Raw genomic sequence first — 24,283 nt, 5'->3', positions numbered from 1 at the left:
TTCGGCCCCCCTTTTGGACATCTCTGGATCCGCCCCTGGTCGGAGAGGTGTATGATTCTGAATGAAATTAGTAGTGCTGATTACACGCATAATACTCCTCAGGAAACGGAGGGGTTGCACGTTCTGTATGATTGATTCTGTACCCAATGACCAGGGGAAAAAAAGCGCCTTGAGCAGTTCTTCCATAATTGGATATTTGCGCTATATAAATCTTATAAAATAAAAGTTTCTCAAGGACATGCACAGCGAGTTCAGAGTTCACTGTTCCCCCTTTCTTTAATTTACTAACAGCTGGTACTTTATACGGTACCTGACGATGACCACAAGTAATAAGGGCAAAGTTATTTTTGCTTATTACACCTGTTACTTTTTCTATTAATATAAGCCGGTCTTGAATTTTTAACTTAAGGTCCGTTACTTCAGTATAAAGGCATATTTATTACGGAAGCAACACAACATTGGCCAAAAATAAAATTTTAATTTTATTCGGAATCATCAATATTTTTATTCAGCGGGTTTGCTAAACAAGGTAAAAAAAAAAATTCTCACTTAACCATAACAATCTTTCTGCAAATACAGTAATTTCTTTAAAAAAATATTTTAAATAAAATTTAAAAAAAAACCAAATTTAATTTTGGCCTAGTTACAATACGCCTAGTTTTCAATTCCATCCAAGGCGAGACTTTTTTTATAACTTGAGTGAAATAGTACCAAACAATTTTGTTCTTGGCCTAGGCCTATCCATCTCGCGCAAAGAAAGGGTCACTTGCATGATAGGTAAATATATTTGGAGCGATTTTTAAGATAATTTATTGGAGTTGAAAGTGCTGCCGAAATATGGCCTTATTTATGGCAGAACTATTAAATAATTTCATTTCATTTTTTTTTCCAGGAAATAGGGAAAGATTGTCGCATTCTAAAATGTAAACATTTATTCATACTTTCATTTTTCAAAAAAAATCTGAAACTTGCAAGATGGCATTAGATGAAAAGGATGAACTTGAAATACAGGCAAAATCAGTAGAACCTGATTCAAAGGTTGAGAATGAACAAGACAGTAGTAGCACTGAATCAAATAAACCAACAACTGAAAACAATGGTGACCATCAACAAAATACTGAAAGCAAAGATGATGATGACAATAAAGAGCCAGCTAAAATGGATGAAGAGGTGAAACCAGATGCAAACACAACAGAAAATGATGCAGAACCAACAGTTGTAGAGGAAGCAAAAGAAGAACAAAAACCAGATAATGATGACTGGAAGATAGTGTCTAGTGATGATGATGAAGATGTGGAATCTGCAGCAAAAAAAAAGAAGGGGATATGGGAACCTCCTTTAGATGTGATTGTGAAACTGTATGAGGAGCTAGACAAGAAGGGTGTACTGGAACTGAAATGGAAGTGCCCTGGTAGAAAAGATCTTGAGGAAGAGAGGCGAGAACAAGAGAGGGCCAAAGAAGTGGTCACAGAAACACCAGTAGTCCCTGAGGAAAAGTAAGTGTGCTCATTTCCCAGTATAAACTCCATTTACACCACACTGAAGTTTTGTTATAAGTAAATAAAATAATTTGCCCATATATTAGTGTGTGTTTTTGGTCATCACATCCATATATGGGCAAATCACAAAGGTTTGTCTCATAAAACTTTATGAGAGCATAAAATAAATTAAAGGAAGAGTGTTTTTTGAGGAGAGAAGCTAAGGGTTATTCAGTCATTCAATTTTGTATTTTGTACCATTTATCTATATTATTGTATTTTTTTGTAATATCAATTTTTTAATGTGAATTTGTGATTTGCATATTTTTTAAACACTTTTCATAAATAAATGTAGGTTTATTATTATTTATTCATTTGATGTAAATGTTCCAAGGTAGTAGCAAAGGCTGAAAAGCTTAAATTAGTTATAATTTATTAATTTTAATTATTATTGTTTTTTTTTTTTTTTGTTTTTTTTTCACAGAGAAGAAGAACCAACTGAATTTGATGATTTTGAAGAAGAAACAACACTGGTGAAGATAACACCTCGCAGGACAACTGGTAAATTTATATTTTCTCAATTTTTGTACTACAAATAGAATAGCAATTAAAATGTTCAAATAATAATACTATGCTAAAATACTGTTAAAATTGTCTTAGAAATGAACTTTACAATTGGAATTATTAAATATTATATGAGCATTGTATTACTTTTGCTTTACCTGTTAGGAAGTGGTGGGGCCCAAGGCAGTGGTCGCAAGCGAACAGCGAAGATGGAAAGCATTTTGGGTAACATGATACGACATCAGAAAATCGATAAAGAAATGGAGAAGGGAGAGAAAGATACGGAAATCGATCCAATGCCAAAATCTGATATAACTCCTCGACGGCCTGGAAAAGTTCATATCAGGAATAACATCGACAGTTGACAAGATTTTATGGAAATATTTTTTTGTGTCTTTAACCAAGTTGCAAATCATGTTTACATTTTCTAAGAGCTTAACTTATTTGGTGTAGTCACTACTAGGGCCTCACAAGAGAAAATGTATTGAACAGATATATATGGCAAAGATGAACCATAGTTGCCAGATATGTGTGGTGGGGATACAATTTGTGTTTGCTTCAAGGCCATACTTAAAGTTGCAGGGCCATATATCATGTACTGTACTAGGAATTGGAGACACATTTAGTGGTTGCTCCAGAGCTGCATTTGTGGTTGCGTCTGGGGCACATTTTGTAGTTGCACCATTACTGCATTTTATGCTTTTGGATGTTGTTCCAGAGCCACATTCTTGTAGTTGCAATGCCTGAGGGAAACATTTTGTGGTCACCTACATGGACACATGTTGTGGCTTACTTTATGGACACATTTTGCAGTTGGCTAGGATCAAAATTACATGTACCCTTTGGGATAAAATGTGTTTTTGTAAAAATTGTAAAATATATTGTGTAGTAGAAGCTGTATACCTTGTTGGGATATCAAAATTAGGTCTATGCTCTTGTTTCTCGAACTTCTTTTACATCTAAAAATGTGCTAAATTTAATCCCTACATTTTATAATTTTTCTATTACGTATGCAATTTATCTCAACAATTAATACCATTTATAATAATTAACACTCTGCCCGCCAAACAGGGAGATCTCCGTGTTTGGTAACACAACGCCTGACAGCGAAACATGGAGATCTCCGTGTTTCAGGTTTTTTAAAGGAATCCAATATATGGAGTAATTACCGACATTTACTAACAATTTGAACAATATATTCAGTCTTGACTGTAAATATTTCACTATTTGTTTGTTTACATTAGCGTAGAGCGGTATTGATTTACTTTCACGAAATCGCGATTATCTCAGCTTTGTGTGCGAAATTGTGTAAATCTCCCAAAGTGAGTCATTTTCATTTTACTGTTACGGGTCACGGATTGTGATAAAATAATAAAGTGTTTGGTACCATTGTACCATACGCACTCTCAACAAGCTTTGGAAAAGTGTTAAAATTTGCTAAAAAGTCTGGCTGTGGCTGATACTATTTTTTCAAACCCCTGGCGGTCAGAGTTTTAAGAATAACTCTGAATTTTAAAGTTTATAAATGTAATTAACTATAATTTCAAATTAGGATTTAGTAAGCTAGTAGTTGGCCTATATATGGATTATACATGTCATCTATTGTACAACAGGAGCTTTTAGTTTTAAAATATAGTTAACTTGTCAAACACTAGAAATGCGTTTTTTAGACTTGCTAATAGTAATGCAGCACATACAGGATATGTGTAGCACACAATGTGTGTGCACCAAGTTAACCTGAGTACAGTATTACACATAACGAGAACTTCCCAGATTACAATGTATTCTAATTATTCTTCATAAAGTGTGAAGTGCCTAGCTTCACACTTTATGAAGAAATCTTGAAGCTAGCGGTACAAGCTTCAAGATTTCTTTATTGTCAGAATGCCATTAAGTTTACATTCTGTGATTTTTTTGGGTGTATCGGACTCCTCGTCAGGAAAATTTCTGGCGTTGTTTTTTAAATACTAAGTACGCAAGTGGATTATTTTAATGCTCGGAAAGGTTCTAGAGGTAGGGTAGGAGATCCTGGGATACAATTTTGTTTATCCTCCACCATTCCCCAAGCTACTGCATTCCCTCATTTTTACAACCTTTCATAGTTGATGTTGAAAAACCAAGGCATATAATAGGAAGACTTGTAGGCCTATAAAAGAGAATGGGTGGGCTGACATTAAAACAAATTGGAAGTGTACACAATTACGTCGGCCCGCCGCTAGCCTCAACAGATTGGAACTGGCCACCAGCTGGAAAAGTTTGAATACCCGGGTGATAAACAGTACACAAAGGTTTGATATACATTGTACAATAAACAGTGGCTGTTGTGTCAGGGAGAAAATCACAATTCGTTGGAGAGAACAAATATTGTTTTTTTCTAGATATTTAGTAGATTCTAAAATCAATTAAATAAGCCTTTAAAACCCCTAAATTGTCATATTTTTCCGGGGGCAGCCTGGGAACACTTTGTTTATATTTTGAGTGACACCCGACCATGTCCACTTTGCTTTTGTGAGGACATCGCGCCCCCTCCCCTGCCCGTCCGTCGAAGACATCTGACCTCTCCCCCACCCTTATGGGTGAATGCTGGCACCACCCATGCCGTATGATAAAATAATGTTAATGTAAAAAAGGTGATGTTAAAAATGACCAGTAAAAATCTATATTAAAAAGGGATGTTAAAATGTCAAGAAGCAATAGATGCTGAAATATTTTGTTAAAGTGACATGTAATTATTAAATTGTCTTGCAAAGTTATCATTGAATAAATTGCGAGACGTCACATAGGCTGCATGAATAAAATCTGAATCGATTTATGTTTTGTTTCTTCTGTTTGAGTCGTAACTCCACCTGCCCTAGTTCTTATTCTATCACAATAATATTTATATTTATACACTTTAATGAACACAAACAATCGTAATGATAATAATTAGGGCATATATACCCCGATCTTGCATTTATAAAAACACACTAAACCAAATATGGTTAATAAGAATAGAATACTTTACCGTAAAAATCGGACTTTCGTTCGTTGATATATTCGTTCGTTGATGGCGTCGAGTCGCCGGAGGTTATCCAAAATCGAAAATTCGTTAAAAATGATATTCCTGAAAGAAACGTTTCTGCAGGTCTGAGTATGGGAAAGTGGTATTTCTTTATGGACCTATCTGTATAAAATTCACAAAACTTTAAAAAATAGTGCATTCTGAAACAATTATACAAACAGTTATATGCTGTCGCCAGGCGCATTACATGAGTATAATGTAGCTATTAAATGTTTATTGAATCTATTATATCGGTTTTGTTTGCCAATTTGTCCTACAGTCTCGTTATCCTCGTTATCTAAAAAGGTATTTTGATAACAGACCGGACCTGGGGTTCAGTTAAACCTCTTTTCGAGCAACCATCCATGATAAACGGACGGGGTGCACTCCCCCAAAAAAGTATTCCTCCAGCCCCCCCTCACAGCCCCCAACATTGGAAAAAAAATCGCGCTCAAGTAGTTAAAATCACATTATTTCGGCGAGCTAGTGCCTCTCACTTAGTCATCAGCCCCCACTTCACAGCCTTCTTCAAGACTTCCAAGATCTGCCGCCTACTTGGCATTATGCCATCAAATTCATCATGCAGCTTCTTCGGAAGCATTTCCCCTTACCACTGAAACTTTTTTCTAGGTAACCCCTTAACGAATTCTAAACGCTTGAATAATAACGGTAACAAAAGGATTATAATACAATGAAACCTTAAACTTAATGTTCTACTAGCCTTTATACGAGAAATCAATGATGATTAAAATGTATTAATTTAAGTTATGTTCAGTTATGGGAGAAGTAGACAGTTTTTTTTTTATAAAGCTTACAATTATTTGTCATAACTTTTAGAAATCGATTAAAAACATGGTTGAAACGGTAACAGAAGGATTATAATACAATGAAACCTTAAACTTATATTCTACTAGCCTTTATACGAGAAATCAATGATGATTAAAATGTATTAATTTAAGTTATGTTCAGTTATGGGAGAAGTAGACAGTTTTTTTTATAAAGCCTACAATTATTTGTCATAACTTTTAGAAATCGATTAAAAACATGGTTGAAACTTTTCATGGCTGCTTCTAGGACATTGGCGGATCTGAGTGGGGTCAGGGAGTCCTAACCCACACCCACAGAAAAAAAATTGAAATTTAAAAAAATCTATACCACCTTTTCAGGACCCGTGAGCTTAAATTGTTTTTGTTGCAATGGGAAAATTAGAATTCGGGAAAGCTCATTTCCCACCATCAAAATTTTTCCAAGAGAACCCCCGACCCCTTTCACTTTGGGTTTCATCGATTCATGGAATCGTTTTCAAGAGGAGAGATCTTGAATTTTGAAGAACTTAAAAGTCATTAAAAGACACCTCAGAAGACGGGAAAGCTCATTTCCCGCCATCTAGGAATCAAAATTTTGCCGGGGGAGAACCCCAGGACCCCCTTTCTCTTTGGGGTTTATCGATTCATGGAAAAAAAAGAATACGTATACAACTACTCAATTTTTTAAATGTATGTATACACACATAATAAGTCTATTTACTGTAATAAGAATGAGAATATTTACCTGACCCGTTTCAAGAGGAAGAAACCATGAATTTTGAGGACACCTCAGAAGATGGGAAAGCTCATTGCCCGCCATCTAGGAATCATAATTTTCCCAGACCCCATTTATATTTGGGTTTTTTGGAAACATTTTGACCCCACCCCCTAATTTGAACCCAGATCCGCCCCTGTAACGGAGACAATTGAAGCCCATACCCTGAAACTACCGGTACTGGGGGAAACAGCAACACAAAAGTCCCACACAATATTTCTAATGGGTCCAAAAAGAATGGGTCCACAATTTTAAAAATGGGTCCAAATTAATACTTAATATACTTAATATATATAATAACTGTTAAAATGTAGACTATATGTTATGTGTAATATATCTATGTAGATTAAGACATTATGATGAAATAAAAGTGGGACGATCCCACAAAAGAGAGAGAAAAAAATGGGTCCAAATTATGTAATTTTATGCATAAAATAGGTCTACTTTTTGGAAAATGGGTGCATTTGTCATATTTTTGTAAAATTTAAGAAAATGGGTCCAGATTTTTAATATTTTTGTGTGAAATGAGTCCACATTGTTTGAGTTTACGCGTAAAGTGCTTCCACCATGATATTGTCCCGCACTCTTTGAAAATCTTGACTACGGCAGGAGGGGGTGGGCATACGCCCCAACGGCCAGAAGTAGGCCTACATATTATATGCCTATATTTATAGAATTTTTCTTTTACTGAAGTAATCCGATTAAACTAATTTGTCGGACTCGCGGTATTTCTTATTATTTTTTCGGAACCAGAATAAACTATGAAAAAATTGAAAAACAGTACAGTATATGAAAATTATATCGCCCTACTCTTACTAAATTAGTCTATAAAACAATTCCTACACTGTTTTACAGTAGGCCTAATGAAATTTTAAATTTACCTTCATGTAGAGTTTTAAATGTATGTATTTGCTGTACCCCGGTATTAAAAGTCATGGCATATATCAAGTCAATATTACTAATATTTCTCTGACTATTATATAAATAAAATATAGACATCTAGTCACTGTTTTATATTTATAATATAATTTATAATTAAGGCGGAAGCTGTCGTTTTGCTTTTTAGTGATGACTTATTTGGTGGCGCTATTTATAAATATTTTGTTTTGTCTCACAAAAATAGAGCATTCACCTCACAATAGGAATGGAATGTTGATCATTGCCAATTCTCCTTACCTGTGGAATTTCCCAGAAGGCATCATCAAAATGGACGATTGTCAGTGAAGTCTTTTTGGTAGCGAACTCAGGAATGTGATGGAAACATGTCGATAGATTGGCTTGATAAGATTAAGAATCGACTATTAGAAGCCCTGGATCATGCAGTAATGTTTTTTTGATTTTGTTATAAATTTTAAAATTTTCTTTTTGTGTTGTAACATTGATGTTTATACCCGTGAATGAAGGTTTTGGTGTTTGGTGGTGGGATCGGTCCTCTTGCTCTTCTGCGGCTCTCTCTGTGTCGGGCTGAATGAATGTTACGACTACCACCACCAATCCAACTGGGCCTAGGAGGAGTTGCGGTTTTGGGGTTTGGCCTAGGCCTAGGTTGGTTGTAAATGCCTATGAAGAATTCGATGTTATACTAACTTAATTGTTTATTTGTTAAAGGATAGGCCTAGCTAGGGCCTACTAAAATGTGTTTTTTTAACCATTCTGTTTTCTCCATGTTTTCTTCTTTAGAGACGGCATTAGAAAGTTCGTATGATTTTTTAAACACAGCAAGACAAGAAACTTCGTTAATTAGTCAGATAACAACTCTGGATGATCATCGTAGAACTCTTCTCAAGGCCTATTAAATTTGGGCCAGATTAAATATTAAGGAAAGAACATAAGAATTTTTATCGTCAAATCCAACATTCAAATGTTTTTTTTAAGATTGAAAACTACAGTATGATTTCAGGATTATTCTTTAGCCAGTGGATTATATTGAAAAGGAAGATGACTTCTATTCAAATACGGTAGAATTTCTTTGGAAATATGTAGCGAGTTTTTCTCGTATTAGCCAATAAATGCAACAGGCAAATTGAAAACCATTTAAGAGAATACTTCGTCTTCTCTCTTTATATTATTGCGTACCCCCATGGATTCAGATGATTGTAAGGGACGCTAACTGAAGTTGTATGAGGGGAGTAAAAAAGGATGCAACAGAACGACAATAAAGTATTTGTTGGTAACCACCGTCAGATGCTCCTCGACATTAAAAGTAGTTTGGACCAACGTCAATTGAATACTGACCAATCAAAGGCAAGTGCAAGCAATGGCAAAACACACCAACAAGGAAGGCTGTTGAGACCTAGGCCCAGTAACTGCCATGATGATACTCTACAGAAAATCAGTGAACAACTTGTCTCCCATAAACTTGGTCCTACTAATGATCGTTTAATCAGACCTACAGCAAGAGGACTTGATGCTGTAAGTAGTCCTCATAAATCAGTTTTTCATTATATATTTTTGTCTTTTTCTGCTAACGTTTGTATTAGTATAAGCATCAGGAAAACAAATTTTACTTGCAAGAAATTTTCAATAAGAGACGATTAAAAATAATCTTGTGTAATAAACCCAGTTGTATACAGTATATTACCAGAAACCAGAATTACATCTTTGTTTGCTTGATAAATTCCATATAAAACAAGCATTGCTGGTAAAATTCAGATATATTTTACATTACCATACAATACAATAATGAAATTCGCATGAGACAGAAATACAACAAGGAGATGATGGGTATTGCCCAAGATGATGATGTACTGTAAGAGTGACCCATGACAGTTATATTTACAGTAGGGGGTCTTGCATAAAGAATGGTTGAAAGCAATAAGTAAAATCCAATTTTAAAATACAGTATAAGATGCTGAAATTGTCAAGCAACATCAAACAGTACAGTGTTGTACAGTACATATAAAAAATACTGTTCTGTGTGTGGGTACTACCAAAATATAGTACTGTAGTCCCAGAGAATTGAAAACTGAGATAATTTATTTATTTCGGTTATGAAACATTGTGCTGGAATTGGTGGGGGAGGTTGTTACAATGTCCATGATGCAATATTTATAGAAACCTACGGTAATTACTGACTCTTGTCATCCATATATGGTTTATAGCAATGTGAATATAAATTAGGAATTCTTTTCAGATCTAAAATCTCATAATATGCATTTTATCTAAATTTTACAATGTGGATTCTTCAACAAGGAAAGAAAAAGTAATGTATACTGTAGTTCCTCGGGCAAGCTCACCACCAACTGTACTGTACCTTATGCCTAATTTTACATACCAGGGTTTCCCCTTGAATTTTACCCCAGGGTATTATTTGGATGAGTTGCTCAATTTTCACAATTAAGTACTATTTATTATACATTTAGGGAAAAAAAACCCCAAAGAATTGGCCAGACTTAAAATATGTTGTACTGTACAACTGCAGTGATTTTATAAAGGGTCATCATTTTTCTGTGAAAATTGATTATTTTTTAGAGTCCACCCTCTCAAAAATATGAGATGGTTTATACCACAAGAAGTAGGCCTACTGTTCAATACTCACTATTATCAAGTCCTCTTTGTACATGATGGATACATAATGGCAAAACATACTAAGATATTAAATTAGTTTTGATTGGCTTTGATTACTGTAGTTGTGAAAATTATATGAATAATAAATAATTCTAGTAATGTTAACACTGAATCTTTGTAAATGGAATGTGTTGCAACTAAAGTCATAATGCAATTTTTAAAGATATTTTCAAAATCATTAAAGTTTTTTTATTTTATCATCTGCCAGCATAGAAGGCATTGTACTGTAGGTGCTTTTTGCATTTTATTTTAATTAAGTGAGAAAATAATTTTTTCCCATCCTCCTCCTAAAGTTAAAAAACAAATGCTTGCTAACAAGGTACTGTACAAGACAAGTCTAGTCTAACAGTGATTATTTACAGTAAAGGTCTAGTAAATACAGTACTATAGTTTGTGTGTGTGTGTGTGCACCTTTTTTTTTGTGAAAAAAGATGCTTTGCCCTCTGTTTTTTAAAGAATCTTGATAAAACATGCTTTTTTCTTTGGCCTAAGAGCAAAATGCTGTGAATTTCTAGTTCAAATGTGTGGTGCTGATAGAGTGAAGTTGGCTGAAGTGATTGTTATTAGCATACAGCATTCTTTAATTGGCGTCATCATCTTATTACTGTACCATCAAAATTCTTTACACTCTTCACATTGCTGTTAAATATCATTCCGTTGGTAAATCACTGTCGAGACAAACAATATTTAAAATATGTATTCTGATTCTCTACAATGACTAATGTGAATGATATTATTGTACATACTGAAATATATACTGTATTATGTTAGATTAGAACATAATGAAGGAATAGGGAATATTGTTAATATTTAATGATAATTATTAGAGTATAATACTGTGTTACGAAAACTACACAAGTGTTATGTTTTACAGTATGAAATATATATTGTACAGTAAGTCTACAGTTCTTTGTAATCCAGTGATCTTTGCTAATATAATTAACTAAAATATTATGTACAGTATGTATACAGTAAGATAATATGTGAGTATGAGCTAAGGAAAAAAAAGATACAGTATACAGTACAGTGCCAATATCAAAATGAAATAAAATTTATTTGTCAAATATTTAACAAACCCATTCCTATTGTAGTACATGGTGTAGTTAGTGAACTAGTTCAATGCCTGTTAGGCAAGACTTTTTTTATACCTTGTTTGGTGAACTTGCCTCTGCCACTAACAATGATACCAAAACAAATAAAATTTTATTTTTGGCCAATTACCGTACTGTAACAAACCCACCACTACGACAAAATGGAAATTTCAGAAAATAGAAGATTCTCTTTATTTTTATTCCACCCGCCGCTGCCTTGAAATCTCCAAATTAATAAGATATGATATTTCTTCCTAATTATATATGCATTTAGCCATCCCATTGCTACACTGTTTACATTCATCCCTCAATCAGATTTTATTTTTATATTTTCCTTAGAGTGGATGTTTTTGGCAAAACCATAAGAAAACAAAATTTCGTATTTATTTTTTTTCTGCCCTCTGACGATTTAAAAAAAAATAAGTTCGAAACAAGGTATAAACAAAATTTTGCATTACTGTAGACCCAAAACTTGATCCAAGAAGTTACAGTATGTATTAACGATAATTTTTTTTGATAATCTTATTACTGTTGTTAAGGAATGATGAACGCATGGCTTGTTTTAAATGCACTCCCTGTCCCACTTTTTTTCCACTGAATAGTAATTGTTACCTGTATGTATGTAGGCTACCAGTTGAGAATTTAGTGAGTGTAATTGATGTTCAAATTTTTTCTTTTAGTCTGATAGTGTTGCTCGGTCTGCAAAGAATGGAACTTGTAATGGCAAGACTACGTTTGCAGGTACAGTAAACCATTCACCAAGTTTATAATATCCCGACTCCCTATTTGTCAAATTATACTGTACTCCTGTTGTCTAAAGCTGAGCACACATTGCGTCACATATTACTGTTGGCTGACAAATCCATCTCCGCTCACAAAAATGTGATGGCATCTGCTGTGGATGGCGGACTGAGGGGATCGTCATAAAAAAAAAAAAGAATCCATTGCGAGTCCCTCCGTTGCATTTACAATAGATTAAACCGATAAATGTCAGAGCAGCGTGAGCACAGTTATTCCTAAAAGTATTCTGAATTAAGAATGTTCCTAAGTGTACCCACATCCAGTAAATCATGGACCCTCATTGTTTGCTTGGGAACCAATAAAGGTTATGAGTGATTGTTGGTGGCCAGAGTACAGTACTCTATGTACAGTATTCACTCAATTTACCAGTACTGTACCAGTAAGTCTCACAAATGCTTACAGTTTGGAGTAGCCTAGCCTTCCTGTGACTTCCCAACTTAAAAAGCTTCATAAGGAGTCTTGTTTTATGGTGTTTTAATCCATGATGCCACTGTGCTAATAGATATGATGTAATGTTCAGACAACAAAAATATAACATCTGAATAACTGTGTTGAACTCAGCAGGGCAAGTTTGTGTCATATTATTGTACTTGCTCTTAACAGGTTTAATTGCCCTAACATTTTTTTTTTTGGCAAATAGTGAAGTTCAAAGTTTACAGTTACGTGTGTGCGGCAGCATGTAGTTTGATTTAAAACAGACTACAAACATGTAACAATAAAATTGGACAACAAATTATTCTTAAAAACATGCTCCTCTTTGATATTTACAACCAGTAGTTGTCTTCATTAGGGTATTAATATCTCTTTATCGATATTTACATTGGCCTTCTCTTCTTTAAGTGTTTCTTTACAGTAAAATTAATGGTCGTCACACGGACGACTTATTATAAAATTTTACTCGTCCTTAACATAATTTATGTACTGTAGTTTTAGGCCATAGGACGACTGAAATAGTAAATGTGTGACCCTGGTGTCAACATCCTTGTTTAAATCATTAAAATGCTAACTGTATCATAATTTGTACTGTAGCTAACATTTTTAAATTTCAGAAATTGAAATGTTCAATATTATGAAATGATGATTGAAAATATGCCTGGTTTACTGATGCAGTTTCCTCCTTATTTCTTCCAGATGGTCCGTACTTACCCAACAAATCAACCAATGTAGAGGAAAGAAAACATGTTGTGTCCCCAGCCCCTGATTCATTTACTCTTGAGGGTACGAGAGTGCATTCAAATAATGTTCCAACAAGACACTTTGGGACGGACACAAAACTTGCTTATGGAACACGATATGAAGGTGGTGTATCGGATTGGTCATCTTCAACCCCATTGCAATACAGGGGACAAACACCACCTCTTAATGGGGAAGTTCGCACAACTCAAGTAATGAATCACCAGGTACCATTGCGATCAAATTTCAGACAGACAGTCAGTTTATATCCACATGGGACTAAATCAGATGTAGATGTCAGTAGATCAAAATACATTGAACAGCCTTCTACACATCTTGGTAACTTTGGTCCCGGACGCCTTAAGCAACTCCACCGTGGGGATTACCCGCAGGTTGCTCAACCGAACTACTATTCAGCAGATCCCTGCGTTGTTGTCAATAATCCTAGGCAAATGCCTTATGGAAGTAGTACATCTTCAGTGTCAAAATCGATAAGTAAACATCAAAACGTTGATTTAACTTACCTTGAGGAAATTCTTGAAACTAATCCCAATATACAGAGGGCCTCTCAGCACTCACCTGCTGGTTACCCTCCTGGCTACCCTCCAGGTACTACTTCCTCTGTTCAACAGATGATGAAACATGACAGCTATGTGAGTTCCTTGCAAGTCAGTATGATTCAACCATCTTCTAGCCAGTATTATATCGGACAATCTAATCGTGTTATCAACAACAAACCACCACCAAGCTACGAGAAAAGCATACAGGACAGCCTTTCTACTCGTTCACTGGCAAATAAAAAGTTCAATGATGTTGGAATGCGTCCCAAGTACATGGCATCGCAAGAAAGACCGTCACCACCAGCGTATAGGATGCCAGATTCAATAAAAGTTGAACCTGCTGTTTCAAATCTTCCCATTCCTGCAACCGCGACGACTACAACTACCTTTACACCTGGCATGTATAACTCACAAATAACACAGTACAAAACAAGTAGCTATAATGTTTCTAAACCTGTACTGCAAACTGCTCATGCTCCAAACGAACAACCTCCAGCAAGGGGTGCCTCGCCCGACACAATTAGCACACAGAGCACCCAAAGTACGCAGAGCACACATAGCTCTGTGCGTTCCGATTCGCCTTCTTTACGCAATTCGCCTGGGATTCATAGTGACAACGGTGAAACCAATGATGAAGATGTTGCGGGCAAACAAAGGATTGAGTCACCAAAACCGGAACGTAAAGCATTTGCGGAAACGTTTGAGGCATCGGGTAAGCGGTTAAAAAGCTACTCGCCGCAAGCGTACAAGTTTTACATGGAACAACATGTTGAGAACATTATGAAATCGCATCAGCAAAGGATAACGCGTAGGAAACAGCTTGAGACGGAAATGGCGCGTGTCGGTTTATCTGAAGACGCTCAGGAACAGATGAGGCGGATGCTGTACCAGAAGGAATCAAATTATATCCGACTCAAACGAGCAAAGATGGCAAAGAATCTTTTTACAGTTCACAAAACCTTGGGTATTGGTGCATTTGGAGAAGTATCATTGGTGAGAAAAAAGGACACAAAAGCTCTGTATGCAATGAAAACTTTACGTAAATCGGAAGTGCTAAAACGCAACCAAGTTGCACATGTAAAAGCAGAGCGGGATATTTTAGCTGAAGCTGACAATGAGTGGGTAGTACGCTTGTACTATTCCTTTCAGGATCAGAATAATCTATATTTCATAATGGATTACATTCCAGGGGGCGACTTAATGAGCCTTTTAATTAAGTTTGGAATTTTTAAGGAGGGCCTAGCGAGATTTTATATTGCAGAGTTGGTGCTGGCTATAGATAGTGTACATGTTATGGGTTTTATACATCGTGATATCAAACCGGATAATATCCTTATTGATCGTGATGGTCATATTAAATTGACAGACTTTGGCTTATGCACTGGATTTCGGTGGACTCATGATTCCAAATATTATCAGAAAGGTAAATAGCATGTCCTTTTCTTCTTTTGTTTCTTTTTCCATCTCAGCCACTCAAATCCAGTTTTACACTTTTCAAATTAATTCAAATTCTTATTTCATCCCACAGGAAATAAAATGTAAATAAAAATGTTAGTATAAGTTTACTGTACATACATGTAGTCGTAGCGGGACCTAACATTATAAGCTTATAATAATGTATATGTTAATTTCATTATTATGAATATTTTTTAGTGTAAAACACATCAAGGATAATCAATTTAATACAATATACTTTTATTCACAACTAAAATTGCACAAAATAGAGTCATTAATGGTGATTAATGATATATAGACATCCCATGGTCTTTTCTGATGAGTGTATACTGTGTTCTTTAACATTCCAAAGACACACATAAATGTAGTTTGCATTTCAGCTACATGTGAGGTTGATTGAATGATGTATGACACACTCTGCTATTTTCTGCTTTTTCTCAAATAGCTGGGGTTCATGCTAGGCAAGACAGTATGGAGCCGTCAGAAGAATGGGGAGAGGAAAAATGTAGCTGTGGAGAGGACTATGGTCATTCGGTTAAGTCCAAAGGTCTAAAGACTCTGGAACGGCGCAAGAAGCACAAACGCTGCATAGCACATTCTTTGGTCGGAACACCAAATTATATTGCTCCGGAAGTGCTGCTGAGGGAAGGTATGAAAATGTTCATTATTTATATTTTTTACATTTTATTTTATTTTTTTATTTTTATTTTATTCCTTCCAGCAATACAAACATTCAAATATACAAAAAAGAAAGAGGAGAGCTGCGGAGAGGCAAATGCGATAAAAACTAATATCGCTGAAGGGCGTGCATCTCCAACTCCTACTTCCAATACAAACATTAAAAAGCTAAAACTGAACACCCACACACAAATGTATTAAACAAGCCAATAAAATCCCAACCCACTTCTCACACCCGACCACCCAAAAAAAAACAAAAAAAAAAAAAACGTCAATTCAAATAGCAATTTTTTTATATTTAAAATTAAATATATAAAACCAATATTATGATTACAATAGTAAAAAAATAAATATAACAAAGACCTAAAAATATTGCACATTAAAAAATTTATAAATTCAACTGTTAGTATAAGATCAGTTGGGCAAATTATTTAATATTATATTATACTGTATTTTAGAAGTAAAAGGTATTGCTAATTGCATTAGTATAAAAATATAACTGTATTTAGAAGAACAAACTTAACATAGAGTCAGACATAATGAAATTGCACATTAAAACATTCCAAATTCAACAATAAGTAGATTAAATCTTAACAGTAGGGTAAATGGAATCAATTATTTTAAAAAGTTCCCAATTAAGTTACTACAATTACGATTTTTTATTAAAATGATCACTTTATTTTTGCGTGAAATTAAACCATGAATCACAAACAAATGGCACTTTACTTATGGTTGCCCATCTCCACCCATGAGTAAAGGTGGGTAGATGGGATTACACAAAATGTGCTGATTTACAGCTGCAACATTATGGAATTCTCTCTATGTGAGGCTTGCGTTCCCAAAACCAGCATCCGTGACTAAAAAATGAAAATTGACTTTTTAATATTCTTATTCTGCACATTATAAGCTGTAAAATAATGAGTCATTTACTGGAATCGAGCTACTATTGCCCAAGTTATGAGTAACAGTATTATGGCTTCTCTTTAGTAAAGTATACAATTTTGCCACATTCTAATGCTAATTACCCAGTTTAACAATCAGCGACAGTACGCTGGATTCTTGATGACAATCCTCGTTCTTGATCCAATGACCAGAGGTACAGTAATAATGTGAAGCACTTGTTGGCATGAACCGCTACACAGTATATAAGTTTAACATATTATTATATATATTTTGACTTTTGTCGAAATTGCTAACTCAGTAATAAAATCGAGTCTATATATATATATATACATATATACAATATATACGATATACGATGAACTTTATTGCAATTGTTATCATACAATTCAAATTGAAATTTAACAAAAGGAAACATCCAGTAAAGCAAAACATTTACAATGTTACAATAAAAAGAATAAAAAAAGATTTGTAAGTCTGATAAATACTTCTAGATTCCCCCACTCATTTCTGCCTTTCAGCCTTTACATTCTGCCTCTGTATCTGTTTCATTTTTATCTGAAAATTCTGAGTATGTTAATATGTGTTGTCTTGCTAGGTTATACAAGTGCCTGCGATTGGTGGAGTGTAGGGGTCATAATGTATGAGATGCTGGTAGGCCAACCGCCATTTCTGGCAGATACGCCTGCAGAAACTCAGAAAAAGGTAAGGATAACATTATTGACGTCCATCAAATGAAGATAATGCGATGGAATATACATTGAAATTAAGAGTTTAGATTTTTACAAATTGGTAGTTTTTAAATTTCTAGTTAGCCTCAGATTTTTATTCCATATAGTCAGTGGTACTTGGACAATAATAATTGAATTTTGGATGAAAACATTGTGGAAATCAATGCAAGTTAACTAAATCACTATCAAGGGCCCTTTTTTTTCAAAAAACAATGTTTACAATATAAAATTTTGCTTATACATCTAAAGTTCAATATTTTAGAATAATCAGCAGTAAAACAAGCATAATTTAAAAAGCATTAAAATATTCTTGAACTATAAGAATTATTATATACTACTGTAGTCTACTATTATTCTTAATTATTGAATTATATGTACAGTATGTGTTCAAACATAGTGCAGAAAAAAGTAAAAAAAAACGTTGTGTAAACTTGATGTGGAGGTGAATATACAAAGTAAACATACAAATAATATCTGTATAGACAGTACAGAATTCTTTGAATAACATTGTTCATACATGGGTCAGAAGAGGTGGTGCTTTATGCATGATTGGTTTTGAATATGATGATAAATATGCAAAATAAACATACAAACACATTACTGGAGTATTTACAATTACTTTCATAAAATGGAGCACACTGGTAGAAGCAATTGGTAGTAGAAAATATGAATAAACAAATTAATTTTTTTAGAATGAAATCGTGACAATAACAATAAACAAAATGTGACTATATTTTTTCTTATGGAATCTGGATATAAAATGACCCCTGAGTTTGAGACAATTTTTGAACGCTTTTTGTATGTCAGGCATTGGAATTTCTACTTTTTGCTGCTCTGTATTGTCTTGATAACTGGGTCATTCCGTGTCAAATCAACCAGATTTAAAAAAAGTTCCAGTATGACCCTCTCAGATTTTGATGAAACTCCATAAAAATGATCCACTATGTGAAAAACCAACACTTTAAAAAAATTAGTGTTATAGGTTTTGCAGTTTCTGAGATATTGACTCCTCACAGAAAATTGACTCCTCAAAAAAGGGGCGTGGCCCTTCAAGATGCGCAAACACAATTTCCTCCAAATTTGGAAGCTTATAACTCTGGATTGGTAATAGCTATCAAGGTCAAACTTGGTATTCTAACTTATATTCCACCATATTACACAAATATGACATCAGATTAACTGTTATCCCTTCTTTTTTGAAGTTATCTGCACTCAAAATAGCCACTTTTTTGTTTAACGACGCAATTTTTTGTGATTTTAAATGTCACCCTGTGTCCATATGAGTGATTGTATACATCTTAAATTACAGATATATTATCTATGGGTAGTTGTCTCTAGCCACAAGCAAGCACAGGCTGATCAAATGAATTAAAATGGAATGGCATCCATTCAAAGTTGGTACCAGCCCTAAAAAAGTGAAAAAAGCCTGTTTCCCATTAACGGTTCGTCATGTGGACAGTTAAAATCTTTTCTCAAATTTACAACAGTTAATAAGATATATTAGATCTACTTATACACCAAATTTCAGTTTTGGTACTCAGCTCCTTCATGGTTAGATACTATGTTGAAAACTACACATATTTTAACATAATTGGAAATAACTAAATTTTTTAAGAGTTGGGTAATTCTATGCCATGGGATCATAGATTTTTAAAATTTTTTATACTGACAGTTATTCATGTGAATGGAAAAACCTGAAATTTTTAGACTCCAATTCCTGTTTGTTTTCCCGTAGCGGCAGTTTGATGTAAAAGGGGGGTGTGGCACAATTTAGTGCACTGTGAAGTATGCTAATATCTTTGGAAGTATAGTGCCTATAACCTTCAGATTTTGTGGTGTAGGACATCTTTTACTGCTGATTCCAAATCTGCAATCAGAAAAGTTGTAGCATGTACCATTGCGGAATAGCAATGGTCTAAAAATGGGACAAAAACTTGTCTGGACCAACTTTTTGCACTTATTTTTGTAATATGGTGGAATATAAGTTAGAATACCAAGTTTGACCTTGATAGCTATTACCAATCCAGAGTTACAAGCTTCCAAAGTTGGAGGAAATTGCATTTGCGCATCTTGAAGGGCCACGCCCCTTTTTGGGGTGTCAATATCTCGGAAACTACATATCCAGTAGGGCTAATCTTTTGTGTATGTTGATTTCCACATAGTGGATCATTTTTAAGAAGTTTCATAAAAATCAGAGACTGTCGACCTGGGACCTCTGGTTGATTTGACACGGAATTACCCAACTGCATAATATAGCTGTATAAAAACAGTCAAATGTAAAACTAATCTTCCAAATAATACCATTTTATGGGCTTTTAAAATGTTCATCAAAACCTTATTTTCCCACTTTTAAAATTGCATTCATTCATACTAAAAGCAGCTTCATTTCGGTAATAAACTTGTGTGTTATGGACGATCAGCACATAAGACGAACATGATTTAAAAATCAAATAATTTGAATATCTTGTGCATTTAAGGTCAGTGATTCATAACACAAAATATTCATTTTAAAATGACATGCCAGTTAGGTATGCATGTTGATTTCTTGTGTTCTTTAATTTTGTCAGGTTATATACTGGAAAGATTATCTGAGGATTCCGCATGAAGCCGGACTAACCTACGAAGCTGAAGATCTGATCTTGAAACTGTGCACTGCACCCGAAAAACGGCTAGGCAGGACCGGTGCTGACGAAATCAAGAGACATGCGTTTTTTAGTTCCATTGATTTCACCAACAACATCCGGCATACCAAAGCACCATACTTACCGCCTATCAACTTTCCGACAGATACACAAAATTTTGATCCAATATCTTCACCGGATCGCGGTAACTCTGATGGCTCAAGCGAGGATGAAGCCTTTGATGTATACTTTGGAAGGAAGATGAAAAATGGAAAACATCCGGAACATGCGTTTTTTGAGTTCACATTCAGACGTTTCTTTGATGAGGGTGGCCATCCCCACCCATGCCCCATACTTCCTAGCAAAAGTCCAAGCCCCTGTCCTAGCTCTGCAAGCACTAGCTCTAAGTCCAGCAATAGAGAACAGCAAGAGCCTGTGTTTGTGTAAGCAACTCTATCGGCTGAAAAAAATCTATTATAAATGGGTCTTTTTAAGTTGGGAGGCGAGAGATGTAGTGTACAAGGGGGCTTCAAATTTATAAACCAATTGGCAACTCAGTTACCATAACAATTTTATTTGTATGACAAGAATATTTTACATATTTCCAGAAAATTTAAAAATTCTTTTATTTTTTTATAAAATAATGAATACAAATAAAGTAAGGGTACCTTGAAAAGTCACTTATGGGTAATTTAATATGACAGTTGCATCATGGGTAACTATTGCCTGTAAAATCCTCAACAGTTGCATTGTAGCAACTTTACTACTATGATATCAGTTTCATTATTTTTTATATATATATATTTTGATATTTATATGCTTGTACAATATTGAAAGCAAAATTGGGAAATAACTCGCAGCAGATTTAAAGTTAAAATATAGGAATGGAAATGTGTTGATAGCATTTAATGTTGGTTATTTTTACCATCATTTAGTATAGCTATTTAATTGCTTGGCACAATTTTTACCTATGTGACCTGAATTCCCTAATATTTAGTTTACAGTATTCCAAAATAAGTCAATCAAATTGAATAGAAAACCAGGCAATATTGTGTGAACTTCGCTCTTTTTATTACTGATAATGGCAATTAGTCAATTGTAGCATTATCTTTTAGGTTTCAACATAATTTCCCTATTCTTGAATGATCCTTAATTTGTTACCGTTTATTGCTTATTGAATTATTGCATCATTTTTCAAAAATTTAAGATATTTTGGACGTACGTTGGTCAAAAATGTATCTTTCAATTGTTTTAATCTACAGTAGTGGTAGACCAAAAAGTAAAAAGTCGATTAACCCTACCCTTTTCACTAAAAACCAATAGGTCCACTAATCTCTACTATACTATAATCTCATTATACTATGTATAATACATAGTATTCAAGTATTGAAAGGTATGCCATTGTGTTGGGATTCAGTATTTTGACATAAGTTATGTAATTTTTTGACTAAAATTGCCATTATCATTACTAAATCCTCAATTAACCCAGCCAGAGAAAATAGAAAGGAAAGAGAGCACAGTCCTGTTTGAAGATACAGGTCTCCCTCCAATCAAAGACCACTTTTGGAACTGGGGTTTCCCATGGTCTTTATCAGCTTTTGTCTCTCATTACACAAGATGCATTCATTTATAAAATTATAATATTAATCGATCGATTAATCAATAATATTAATATTTTTAAAAAAAGTGACAACTGAAAGCAGCGGGCATCCTCTCATAGCTGTGTATAAGGGCGTATCATTACGGAGAACGTCTGGAACGCTATTTGGCCAAATCTACGTATGCAGAGAAAGTAGGATGCTAGGTAGGACGGTCATGCATGAGTGCTTTCGTTCTAGCGTCACGTCGCACAAATCGAAAGCTCCCTGTTTGTTTACACTCACAAGTGTCCCGTGCTCTCTTTTGATTCTATACTCTTTGACCCGACCCTTGTTCCCATTTTTAAAAGCCTAGGTCCTCCCCTGTATTCAGGGTAAGATTTAGTTTGTTAGATTTTAAATTTATTTTATTGTTTTTTTGTTTTTTTTTCAAAAGTTGGTGGCGCTGCTCTTCGCTACTGGACAAAATATGATTTTGTTCTTAAACAATGCTCGACAAAATATAAATTCTGGTTACCTTGACGTCACAATCTTATGACACACATATTGGGTGTAAACAGATTTTATTTTCAGTGTTTATTGGGAAGAAAATAAGAAATTGCCTTTAAGGTGAATTAAGCATAAATGCATCTTCACGTAGTGGCTACACTAGTAAAAAAATTGTAAAATTTTGGTGAGAGTTTAAACATTATTCAGCTAGTCTTCAGAAAAGTCTGATATCTGAATGGGTCTAGTGAGTTGGGAGATAAGCACAATCGCCTTGGTCTCATCACCTTGTGTAAATAGTGTATGTTATGGTTTTACGCACCCCTTGGAGTTGTACAGAGATGTCCGATCTATACAGTGGCATTAGTTGCAGGCAGCGGCTAAACTAACAATGCCCCTGAAATTCCACTGCTATTAAAGCTGTTATATTTGCAAGAAATAAATATCAAATAAAATTCTATGTTATTAAAAATGTCTTCGTTTTATTTCTGTAATTTTTAATGTGTGTATTGTAATACATTGCAGTATCAGACACATACTGATTTGGATTGGATTAGATTTACTCAGTGTAAACACCAAGGTAGCCCACAAATGTCTAGAAAAAGACTTATTTCCAGTGGGGTCCTTCTGGTGGTGACTGGACAGTACACCGGGAGACAATCCCCTACTCTTTTCCGAAGAGTGTACTGTGTTCTTTAACGTGCACATGGGACCAACGGCTTAAATGTCTCATCCGAAAGATGGTGCGCTATTGTAACTTGTATTTCAGCCCTCTAGCTGAAACACAAGGAGAGGCAGCGATGGGAATTGAACTGGGGACCTAGATATCTCCACGGTTCAGCGCACACACAGTGGCTACCACCAGATTAGCCGACTGAGCTAAGCTGCTCTCTCTATTTGGAAAATGGCAATACGCAAAATATCTGTAGACAGAGGCGGATATAGGAACTCAATTAGTTTGGAAAGGGGGGGGGGGGTGGTGTTGCAGGGAGAGACTTTTACAGATGGAGGGTCTATACCACCTCTGAGGCAAGAAAATGTATGATTATGGCAACTCTAAATGGCCAGAAATAGCACTCTCAGGCTTAAATTTGAACATAACCTTTTTCTCTCTTTCATAATTTTTAATCAGCTGGGCCACCACCTCTTGAATCCAGCACTGGTAGAAATGGTTGGATAACATTTCCAAAGGAGAGAGGACCCTTGATGGGATTGATAGATAGCTGCACTGTTGAATCAGAGATTCTTGTGTTTGGTTTGAAGTTTTATTTACCTTCCTTGTCTTGAGGTTATATATGGTGGCTAATAAGTAGCCTAAGAATGTGGCATTATTGTATACTTTAATACAGAGAAAGCTCTTAATACTTTTACACATAACTTTGACAATAGCAGGTCTATTTTAGTAATGTGGAGAATATAAATACATATTAAAAAGTACATATACACGTTCAGGCATATCTAGCACCACATGATTTCACTTCAGTCCCACCACCATTTGCAAGTTAAGTTATACTACAAAATCTAAACAGGCAATAACACAAAAAAGGCAATACATATACAGTAATGTTTGTTTTTAATTCTTTCAAGCTAGTCTGCCACATATACAGTATCATATTTCTCGGTAGACCCACTATCTGTTAAACTGGGCTCAAAGACTTGTTGGCTTTTTAAGGCACCACTTTTTTTTACAGTATGCATATATTAAAGTGCACCAAATAGTCTCAATACAAGCAAAATGAATATGCACATTTACACCTACTTGCACCTACTTGCATGTCGGAAGCACTGGTGAAAAATTATTGCCTATATGATATAGGAAAATAACAAACTCTAAAATGATGATGTTATAATGTCATCTTTATAATAGTGACCTGAACTGAATTTTTCTATGCACTTCATGTTCGTAAAAAGGAATGTAGTAGATTTTATCTCAACATAAACACCAATACTGTTGTAGGC

General features: G+C 34.7%; 2 protein-coding genes across 4 annotated transcripts in view; both read left to right on the top strand.

Annotated features, from left to right (window-relative positions):
• Positions 1 to 4,854, top strand: part of LOC117112782 (histone H2A.Z-specific chaperone CHZ1-like) — a 5,854-nt gene extending 1,000 nt beyond the window's left edge. For all 3 annotated transcript variants that reach the window (XM_033255951.1, XM_033255952.1, XM_033255950.1), the window contains exons 2-4: positions 893 to 1,496; positions 1,963 to 2,039; positions 2,208 to 4,854. In XM_033255951.1, the coding sequence (XP_033111842.1) occupies positions 976 to 1,496; positions 1,963 to 2,039; positions 2,208 to 2,407 (798 nt within the window). In that variant the 5' untranslated portion in view covers positions 893 to 975 and the 3' untranslated portion in view covers positions 2,408 to 4,854. The remainder of the gene's footprint in view (positions 1 to 892; positions 1,497 to 1,962; positions 2,040 to 2,207) is intronic.
• A 2,970-nt stretch (positions 4,855 to 7,824) lies between these two features.
• LOC117112778 (serine/threonine-protein kinase LATS1-like) lies at positions 7,825 to 22,796 on the top strand. Its single transcript, XM_033255946.1, has 7 exons — positions 7,825 to 7,985; positions 8,344 to 9,075; positions 12,002 to 12,062; positions 13,254 to 15,278; positions 15,756 to 15,959; positions 17,487 to 17,593; positions 20,187 to 22,796. The coding sequence occupies exons 2-7, from the start codon at positions 8,803 to 8,805 to the stop codon at positions 20,685 to 20,687; spliced, it is 3,171 nt and encodes a 1,056-aa protein (XP_033111837.1). The 5' UTR covers positions 7,825 to 7,985; positions 8,344 to 8,802; the 3' UTR covers positions 20,688 to 22,796.
• The last annotated feature ends 1,487 nt before the right edge of the window (positions 22,797 to 24,283 follow it).

The sequence above is a fragment of the Anneissia japonica genome, unplaced genomic scaffold, assembly GCF_011630105.1.
Source record: "Anneissia japonica isolate Jap-2015-1 unplaced genomic scaffold, ASM1163010v1 scaffold172582_len1462937_cov174, whole genome shotgun sequence".
NCBI classification, from domain to species: domain Eukaryota; kingdom Metazoa; phylum Echinodermata; class Crinoidea; order Comatulida; family Comatulidae; genus Anneissia; species Anneissia japonica.
The sequence above is the reverse complement of the archived record's forward strand: the minus strand, read 5'-3'. Positions and strand labels throughout refer to the sequence as shown.

Excerpts from the sequence above, each read along its gene's own strand:
- LOC117112778 (XM_033255946.1), top strand. The coding sequence starts at position 8,803 with ATGCAACAGAACGACAATAAAGTATTTGTTGGTAACCACCGTCAGATG. Across the intron at positions 9,076-12,001 it reads CAGCAAGAGGACTTGATGCT|TCTGATAGTGTTGCTCGGTC; the intron begins GTAAGTAGTCCT and ends TTTTTCTTTTAG. Across the intron at positions 12,063-13,253 it reads TGGCAAGACTACGTTTGCAG|ATGGTCCGTACTTACCCAAC; the intron begins GTACAGTAAACC and ends TATTTCTTCCAG.